The sequence below is a fragment of the Rhinoraja longicauda genome, chromosome 40, assembly GCF_053455715.1.
Source record: "Rhinoraja longicauda isolate Sanriku21f chromosome 40, sRhiLon1.1, whole genome shotgun sequence".
In the NCBI taxonomy this organism is placed as follows: domain Eukaryota; kingdom Metazoa; phylum Chordata; class Chondrichthyes; order Rajiformes; family Arhynchobatidae; genus Rhinoraja; species Rhinoraja longicauda.
Window position 1 is genome coordinate 10,943,540 of NC_135992.1, and position 10,306 is coordinate 10,953,845.

The 10,306-nt window shown below is 47.1% G+C and overlaps 1 protein-coding gene across 2 annotated transcripts in view; it reads right to left on the reverse strand.

Moving 5' to 3' along the window:
• Positions 1-8,948, reverse strand: part of fuz (fuzzy planar cell polarity protein) — a 38,101-nt gene extending 29,153 nt beyond the window's left edge. For both annotated transcript variants that reach the window (XM_078430363.1, XM_078430362.1), the window contains exons 1-3: positions 8,856-8,948; positions 6,434-6,555; positions 786-870 (exon numbers count right to left, since the gene is read on the reverse strand). In XM_078430363.1, coding sequence (XP_078286489.1) covers positions 786-870; positions 6,434-6,555; positions 8,856-8,939 — 291 coding nt within the window. In that variant the 5' untranslated portion in view covers positions 8,940-8,948. The remainder of the gene's footprint in view (positions 1-785; positions 871-6,433; positions 6,556-8,855) is intronic.
• Positions 8,949-10,306: the final 1,358 nt, after the last annotated feature.

Consider the following 10,306-nt stretch of genomic DNA (forward strand, 5'->3'; position numbering starts at 1 on the left):
GACTCCTGTGGTATTTGACCACAAGAATTGCCCGCAGTTAGTGGGTGAGTGGAAATTTGTGGGAGTGTTGGTGGGAGGGGTGGGGGCGGAAGGTGATGGATAGATTAGGGCGGCACGGTGGCGCAGCAGTGGAGTCGCTGCCTTACGGCGAATGCAGCGCCGGAGACCCGGGTTCGATCCCGACAACGGGTGCTGTCTGTACGGAGTTTGTACGTTCTCCCTGTGAATCTGCGTGGGTTTTCTCCGAGATCGTCGGTTTCCTCCCGCACTCCAAAGAAGTACAGGTATGTAGGTTAATTGGCTTGGTAAATTTTTATTTTTTTTAATTGTCCCTTGTGGGTGTAGGATAATGTTAATGTGTGGGGATCGCTGGTCGGCACGGACCCGGTGGGCCGAAAGGGCCTGTTTCCACGCTAATCTTTAGCACGGAAGGGTCTGCTTCCGTGCTGAATAAAACCCTGCTAATCTGACTTTGCAAACTCACCATGGCACTGAACATTGCTGTCGAACAGGCGGCTGAGGTAAACTAAACTAAAATAAAGATATATGGAGAAAATAAGAGCGAATTTCATCAAATAAGCTCCAATATTGGACTACCTGGACCCACAAGGGCAGCAACCCCCTTATTTACAACACCTTTGGAAATGATGACAATGCTGTCATCCATCAGACTGGCACCTTCCGGAAGACTATGGCCAGAGGATTTCTTCTTGCCTGCCTTGTGATTGTAACAGCCTGACTGTGTGGCTAATAAAAACCCTGCTAATCTGACTTTGCAAACTCACCATGGCACTGAACACGTTGTCCAACAGGCGGCTGAGGTAAAGGTCACTGGCATCTTCCTCAGAGCTCATGACGATGAGTGTGATGCTGCATAACCATGGAAACAAGCTGTTAGCACAGTATGGACCAAACTTTCCCAGGTACATTGTTCAAGCACAAGCCCTTCTACACTGAGGGGCTACTCGTGTTGTTTCTGGAACGCAGGACATTGACTCCAAGGACCGAGTGGAAATAAAATGCATTTCTTCAACAGAATTATTAGGTCTCTTTCCCCGAGGTGCTGAACCGCCTTTCATCCAGACACTCCCCAGACCTTCATGTGAACACCTGCGGGGTTATTTGTGGGAGTGTGCAAAGCTAAGTTCATGTGAGAATCGGGCACTGCAGCAGAGTCACTGCCTAGCCATGGGTGAAGGCAGCAATTAGGAACTCTCTCCCCCCATAGATGTACAAACGGAACAAATACAACTACGTCCCTTGGCCCTGGTCAAAACATCGTGGATTGAAGTCCCACTCCAGACACACAAAGATATAAACCGAGGGTCATACTCTCAGGGCTGGACGATAACGTGTTGAATTTTGGATGCAACGCCCAAATACGTGTATTTGTATTCGTGCTTTGTGTTGGAAAAAAAACTGCAGATGCTGGTTTAAATCGAAGGTAGACACAAAATACTGGAGTAACTCAGCGGGTCAGGCAGCATCTCCGGAGAGAAGGAATGGGTGACGTTTCGGGTCGAGACCCTTCTTCAGACTGATGTCAGGGGAAGGGGCGGGACATCTTTATATCGCACATATCTCTAGCTTCCCTCTCCCCTGTCTCTCAGTCTGAAGAAGGGTCTCGACCCGAAACGTCACCCATTCCTTCTCTCCAGAGATGCTGCCTGACCCGCTGAGTTACTCCAGCATTTTGTGTCTATCTTGTATTTGTGTTTTCCCAGTCAACTGTGCCCATTGCAATATTCCAAATAGCCGGGGAGTTACCCCTGGTGGCCTGGGTAATAGTTATGGACATGATACAGCGTGTGAGGGTTGCTCTATGCAGAGGTTTCCAAATATCCCACATAGCAACAGTAGCCACCCTTAAAAGGGCTTTGTTGACCGTGAAACACTTTGGAACCCCCATGAACGGCCATGAAAAGGGATTACTGAAATGCTATTCCTTCTCTCCTTAAATCAGATGAGTGTGGATCTCTGGTTGCCCTGCGGTAAACGAGGATTTTTACTCGACCTTCCCACTGCAAATGCCTTCATTTAGGAGGTAAATGTAGGACAGGATACCAGTGGGAACTCAGCCGCTCTCTTTCAAAACATGCCATGGAACCATGTTCATCCAAAAGGACACACAGTGCTGGAGTGACTCAGTGGGCCGGGCAGTATCTCTGGAGGACATGGATAGGTGACGTCCCGAGAACGTTGCCCGTCCATGTTCTCCAGAGATGCTGCCTGACCTGCTGAGTTACTCCAGCACTGTGTGTCCTTTGGTGTAAAACCAGCATCTGCAGTTCCATATATGTACAGCCACATCCATCCACCTGCCTGAACAGGCAAGCCACGGTCGACACCTCCAAAAGTGCAGAACTCCTTCGGTACCTCACAGGCAGCCTTGATTATTTTATGCTCACGTCCCCGGAGAAGGTCATGAAGCCATGTCTTTCAAATCAGGAGCAAAGGGGATTCGTCCAATCTTTAGACAGAGGGTGGTGAATCTGTGGAATTCATTGCCACAGACGACTTTGGAGGCCAAGTTAACAGATATTTCCACGGCGAGATTGACAGATTCCTCATTAGTGCGGGTGTCGGGGGGTTATGGGGAAAAGGCAGGTGAATGGGGAGAAGGCAGGAGAATGGGGCTCAGAGGGAAAGATAGATCAACCATGATTGAATGGCGGAGTAGACTCGATGGGCTCAATCCTAGCACTTATGAAGTTGTGGCATTTACCATCCCCATAATGAATAACAGTTCAGTTCCATAGAAAAATTGAAAATAGGTGCAGGGGGAGGCCATTTGGACCTCCGAGCCAGCACTGCCATTCATTGTGATCATGGCTGATCATCCACAATCAGTAACCCGTGCCTGCCTTCTCCCCCTACCCCTTGATTCCGCTAGCCCCTAGAGCTCCATCTAACTCTCTTTTAAATTCATCCAGTGAATTGGCCTCCACTGCCTTCTGTGGCAGAGAATTCCACAAATTCACAACTCTCTGGGTGAAAAAGGTTTTTCTCACCTCAGTTTTAAATGGCCTCCCTTTTATTCTTAGACTGTGGCCCCTGGTTCTGGACTCCCCCAACATTGGGAACATTTTTTCCTGCATCTAGCTTGTCCAGTCCTTTCATAATTTTATACGTCTCTATAAGATCCCCTCTCATCCTTCTCAACTCCAGTGAATGAATACAAGCCCAGCCTTTCCAATCTTTCCTCATATGACCCAAAATCTCCAGACCATTTCTTTAATTCTCCATTCCAATTCATCGTTCAAACAAAGCCCAAAAGATTTGTGGAACAACACCAATGTCTGACTCAGCTCGGAAGTCGGAGATAAGTTTTCCAGTTTGTGTCTTGACTGGCCAAATCTGATGAGAGATCTCAAACAGTAACATTACCTCTCTCTCCACGGATGCCACCTGATCTATTCAATATTGGCAGCATTCTCTTTTATTTTGGATTTCCAGCATCAGCATTTTGTATCCAACGGATTCAGCACTTTTTTTTCTCCCCTCTCTCCTCATTCTTCTCTTTTTATTTAATCTCCTTCGGACAGATCAGCCTACAATTAGCAGGCTGCCTCTCAATCTGCACCACCACCACTTGGTCGCTAACCTATTCACACATTCCCTTTGTTCTCTCCTCCCTTTCCATTTTTCAGGAACTTAAAATATGCTGAGTTTCTAAATTCTCCTCGGGTGTGATGGAAGACCATCCCCACAGATACTTCTTGATCCGTTCAATAATTACAACATTTTTGCCAATGCTCCAGATTTCCAACAACTGCAGAGTTTTGCTTTATTAATTAATAAGGGCAGCAGAGTGACGCAGCGGTAGAGTTACTGCCTTCCAGCACCAGGGACCCAGGTATGATCCTGACTGTGGGTGCTGTCTGTATGGAGTTTGTACACTCTCTCTGTGACTGCGTGAGTTTTCTAAGGGTGCTCCGGTTTCTTCCCATGTTCCAAAGATGTGTACATTTTTAGGTTAATTGGCTTCTGTAAATTGACCCTAGTGTGTATGGGATGCAAAACTGGGTTAACATAAAATTAGTACACAGATGATCATTAGTCGGCCTGGTGTGTAGGAAAATAACTGCAGATGCTGGTACAAATCGAAGGTATCCCAAAATGCTGGAGTAACTCAGCGGGTCAGGCAGCATCTCAGGAGAGAAGGAATGGGTGACGTTTCAGGTCGAGACCCTTCTTCAGACTGATGTCAAGGGAAGGGGCGAGACATCTTTATATCCCACATATCTCTAGCCGAAACGTCACCCATTCCTTCTCTCCAGAGATGCTGCCTGGCCCGCTGAGTTACTCCAGCATTTGTGATACCTTCGATTAGTCGGCCTGGACTCGGTGGACCAAAGGGTTTGTGTCCACTCTGTAACTCTAAACTAAACTGAACTAATAATGGTCAGTAATTGGGATGGGTTTTTAAAAATCATTTGAGCTTTGCATGCATTTCCACTACTCTTTAAGAGAGCAGTAGCTGATAATATGTTTTGACCAAAGGGCAGCACTGTAGCTCAGCTAGTAGAACTGCCACCTCACTGTGCTCGAGACCTGCGTCCGATCCTGACGTCGGATGCTGTCTGTGTGGAGTTTGCAAGTTCTCCCCATGACCATATAGATTTCGTCTGGGTACTTCAGTTTCCTCCCGCATCCTAAAGACATGTGGATTTGTAGGTTAATTAGCCTCTGTAAATTGTGTATAGGGGGTGGATGAGAAAGTGGGATAACATAGAACTAGTGTAAACGGGTGATCAATGGTCGGCGTGATCCAGTGGGCTGAAGGGCCTGTTTCCATGCCGTATCTCTAAAGTATAATAATGTAGAGTCGTACAGCATGGAAACAGGCCCTTCAGCCCAGCTTGACCATGCTAACCCAACCCCCACCCTGTTTCCTGTAAAAACTCTATCCCCTACTCCCAATTCCTCTGTCTACGCCGCATCTGCGCCCAGGATGAGGTGTTCCATACAAGGGCATCGGAGATGTTTTCATTCTTTAGGAAACAGGGCTTCCCCTCTTCCATTATGGATGAGGCTCTCACCAGGGCCGCCTCAATATCCCGCAGCTCCGCTCTTGCTCCCCCTCCCCCTATTTGTATCAAGGATAGAGTCCTCCTTGTCCTCACCTTCCACCCCATCAGCCGTCGCATACAACATATTATCCTCCAACATTTCCGCCACCTCTAACGGGATCCCACCACTGGCCACATCTTCCCAACTCCGCCCCCTTCTGCTTTACGCAGCTCCCCCCAAATCTACACTATTTCCATCTCCCCGTGTTTGGTCTGTTTCCCTCTAAACCTCTCCTATCCATGTACCTGTCCAAGTGTCTTTTAAATGGTGTTATTGTACCTGCCTCTGCTACCTCCTCCAGCAGCTCATTCCATATATTCATCACCCTCTCGGTGTAGTACTTAAAAGCTAAAATTAGACAAGGAGAGCAACACTGGATTTCTAAATCCAGGCGTTGTTACCAGAAATAATTTCTCCTCATTGCACAACTAAGAACACGAAATGTCCAGGGACAAAAACTAAAATCTAGTTCTGGCCAGCCAACTCGCTTGCATCCTCACTCAATATGATTTACTGAGATGTCCTTAAATACACCTTCCTCCCACAACATAAATAATCCTCTGTGTAGGAAGGAACTGCAGACGCTGGTTTACACCCTAGACAGACACAAAATGTTGGAGTAACTCAGCAGGACATGCAGCATCTTTGGATAGAAGGAATGGGTGACTGCAGTTGGTCTAGGGTACATCAGCATCAGTGTGGTGTGGGGGGGGGAGAAAGAGGGGGGCAAATGGGGGAATGAGTTTTGGGTAAAAATAGGGAACTTCACCGATGGGTGAAATGTGTTCGATGTCCAGGCTTATACTGCCTGGACAAGATGCACATGATAGACACAAAATGCTGGAGTAACTCAGTGGGTCAGACAGCATGTCTGGGCAACATGCCTGGGTGGTGCAGCGGTATAGTTGCTGCCTTACAGGGTTCAATCCTGACTACGGGTGCTGTCTGTACGGAGTTTGTACGTTCTCCCCGTGACCTGCGTGGGTTTTCTCTGAGACCTTCGGTTTCCTCCCACACTCCAAAGGCGTGCAGGTTTGCAGGTAAATTGGCTTGGTAAATGTAAAACATTTGCCCTAGTGTGTGTGTAAGGTAGTGTTAATATGTGGGGAACGCTGGTCGGTGCGGACTCTAAGTTCAAAAAACTTAGAAGGATTATTTTTGGAGAGAAGGAATGGGTGAGGTTTCGGGTCGGGACCCCCCTTCGGTCTGAAGAAAGGTCTCTACCCCAAACTCCAAACCTGCCACCCATTCCTTCTCTCCAAAAGTAATCCTTCTAAGTTTTTTGAGGAAGTGATTTTAAATGTAATTCTGAGTGCATCCCAATCTGAGTCAGACTCAGTGATATTTTTTCACGCCTCACCTGTCCCGGAAGGCTCTCCAGCAGACTCTGGTGTTGTCAGTGCAGGTGCTAGTCAGCAGAACGTCCTGGTTACTCCCAAACATGTGCACGCCATTTAGAGAGCCAATCACAGAGAATGGGAGCTGCAAATGAAACGGGCAACTTTCTGAGAGAAATAAAATCATATGGTCCACTGAAGCGGTTCCCCCTGCATCCACACAGTGTTTAAAATGATCTGACAGGGGAGCCCAATGCTCTTCCAAACGCGTGCCTTGCAGATGGTAGGAAGATTCTGAGGTGAGTCATCGCTGCAGAATACCCAGCACGTAAGAAAGCCAACAACAACAAAAAAATCAGCAGAGACTGGAAATCTGAAATAGACACAGGAAATGCTGGAAATATTCAGCTTGGCATGCAACATTGTAAGAAGGGAGAAAACAAAAGAGGTTAACACTCTAGGTCAATGACCATTCATCAGAAACATAGTTATTCCAAGGAGGTGTAGGAAAGAACTGCAGACGCTGGTTTAAATCGAAGATAGACACAAAACGTTGGAGTAACTCAGCAGGACAGGCAGCATCTCTGGAGAGAAGGAATGGATGACGTTTCGGGTCGGGGTCCTTCAGGCTGTTCCAAGGAGGGGTTATTTGCCATAAGTGTTATTATTGTTCCTCTCTTCACATATGCTGTCCATCTCTAGGGCAGCACGGTGGCGCAGCGGTAGAGTTGCTGCCTTACAGCGGATGCAGCGCCGGAGACTCAGGTTCGATCCTGACTACAGGCGCCGTCTGTACGGAGTTTGTACGTTCTCCCCGTGACCTGCGTGGGTTTTCTCCGAGATCTTCGGTTTCCTCCCACACTCCAAAGACGTACAAGTATGTAGGTTAATTGGCTGGGCAAATGTAAAAATTGTCCCTAGGATGTGGGATAGTGTTAATGTGCGGGGATCGCTGGGCGGCGTGGACCCGGTGGGCCGAAGGGCCTGTTTCCGTGCTGTATCTCTAAATCTAAAAAAAACAAAATCTTCTTGTACCCAAAGTATTTTGTCCAATAACCCCCCGAGGACGATACCGGGATGGATTTCAGTTAAATGCTGCTGAATGTCAAGTAGAGATTGACGCAAGCTCACCTGCTGGAGGTTATTGCCTGACAATCGTGTGACAACACCAAAGACTTTGGAAAAACCAGCCGGTCAGAAATTACACTCCTTTGCACAGAGTAGCGAAAAGCAGGGAAACTTGCCGCCTTCAAAAAAAAAATCCTGCTCTCAGGGGCAGGGTGGGCAAGATTTCAAAGTTTAATTTTTTTTTTAACAAACACCAGTTTACACTTTATTTTGTAACTAATACACATCATGGTACAGTACAACAGTCCAATGTTCTGGATCTTTCATGACCGGTATCCAAAACATCTACATAAATTGTTGATCTTAGATGGACAATTATAAGCAGAGATGTCCAGAGTCCATTTGCCAAGGAAGATTCAACATAGTCTGATCAGCACTGCATCATCAGCAGCAGTTCACCTGGACCTCTGCCTCATCTTTCGTCTTTTACGCTTAAATCTGCGCATACGCTTCTTCCGCCACTTGGCTCACAGCTTGTCAGGGACCTCAGACGCCCGCCAACAAATTTCAAAGTTGTTATTTTGATCAGGTTTGAGTTAAGATTAATATTATCCATGATCCACTTGAATGGGATATTCCTGTTCTTATCATGCAGCTTTAGAGTGAGACTGGGTGGTTCTAGACTTACTTACCAGTTCAGCTTAATCGTCACCTTGCACACCCACACCGCCACCATCGCTGGAGTATGTACAAGATGCAATACAGTGACTCATGGGTGGGTACTCCAACAACATTTCATCAGATCCAATTCACCTACCATGACTAATGAGGCAGCATCACTGCCACCAACCAGTCTGTTTCACTCCAAGCCACAAACCAATGTGATTTGGAAGTGTATGCCTGGTCTCTCATTCATCACTGGATCTAAATCCTGTACCCTCCTACACAGTGTGGGAAAGCCTTCACTAGAACTGATTCAGTACCTCAGGCAACTCTCCACCACTTCCCCAAGGCAATTTGAGGTGAGTAAATAATACCAGCCTTTCTATCCTTTCAACATTGGATAAAAATGGCCCACTTTTTTTAGACAGCACTTTTTTTAAAATCCAATTAAATGATAAATCGATTCTGACATTGATACGTCCCAAAAATGAACAGGTATCATTCATCCTAATTAAGAAAAAACACTTCCATTACCATCATCCTTCGGGATAATAATGCCTGCATACACGATGAATTGCACTGGGTTTGTTTTGCAATACTTCTGTGATATTTAATGATCACAAGAACTTTATTCAAATGTCATATAAAAGACAGATTTTAGCCAGAAAGACCTTGCACAATGCACAGATGCACAATGAAGCGTGAGTGAGTTACCTGCCTGCTCTCTCCCTTGTTCCTGCAGTACAGGGGCACGCCACTGTTGGTTGCCAAGCATAATAGCTGCACACTGCCCGCCATGTTGTTGGACCAACGCCGCCTTCTCTTTCCCGACGCATGCCGGGAGACATCGCCCGGTCGCCCCGGCAACCGCCGCCGCCGCTTGACAACCCGTCGCGCATGCGCAGCTGCCCAAACACTCACTCCTTCAGAGTTCCATTGACCCATTGGTGGAAATTTCCTCACTATTTTTAAAAGATGCACAAACAACAAGGCTTCCAGCGATGAATAAATGCAAACTAAAACTTAAGCACCACAGAGCAGGGAAAAGTACAGTGCAGGAAGGAACTGCAGATGCTGGTTTAAACCGAAGATAGACACAAAAAAGCTGGAGTAACTCAGCGGGACAGTCAGCATCTCTGGAGAGAAGGAATGGCGGGATGTTTTGAGTCGAGACACTTCTTCAGACGAAGGGTATGAAGAAGGGTCTCTCTCGACCCGAAACGTCACCCATAAGTGCATCTAAACAGATCCCCACAAACTATTTTTGACACAAAAAGCTGGAGTAACTCAGCGGGTCAGACAGCATCCCTGGAGAAAAGCAATAGATGACGTTTCAGGTCAAGCCCCTGCTTCAATCGCGACACAAAAAGTCACCCATTCCATCTCTCCAGAGATGCTGTCTGACCCGCTGAGTTACTCCAGCTGTGTGCATCTTCAGTTTAAACAAGCATCTGCGGTTCCTTCCCCCACAAACGATTTCCTCTATTTCACTTCTCTTTTGGTAATAACTAGACCAAGTGGACCTGTTGGGCCCAAACCTCTCCTGCATTGCTGCAGCACCCTCACCTCCTCCTCCTCCCTGCTCCCCCCCTCCCTCTCTCCCCTCCCTAACTCCCCCCCTCCCCCCCTCCACCCCTTCCCACCTCCCCCCCTCCCTCCCTCCCTCCCACCTCCCTCCCTAGGAGCTAGATTTGAACATTAAAATGTGAATAACTTTAAAAATATAATACTGATATCAATTAAACTTCTTCCATTAGCACCAAAGGGACGACGGTGCGTAAGGTGGGCCTAAAATTGTCGCGCTATCGTGTACCGTTTGGGCTGTAGTTCAGGAACAAACAAACGAGAGTATTAGTGTATAGATATTGTAGTTCACTTTTGCAAGATAGGGAAATGAGGAAACCTCGATCAGCTGAACTGGAAGGGGTGACTGGAGCAAGGTTTAAAGGAAATGTGCGAAGGAGGTTTTTGCACAGAGTATGGTGGGTGTCCAGAACAGACTGCTAAGTCGTGGTGCTGGAGAATTGGACAAATTTGGATTTTTTTTTTCTGGTCTGGAACGCCAGAGGTTGGGGGGAGACCCGATAGAAATATATAAAATTACGAGTGGCACAGTTAGGGTCGACAGAACCATTTCCCAGGTTGGAAATGGCAAAGGCTGGCCG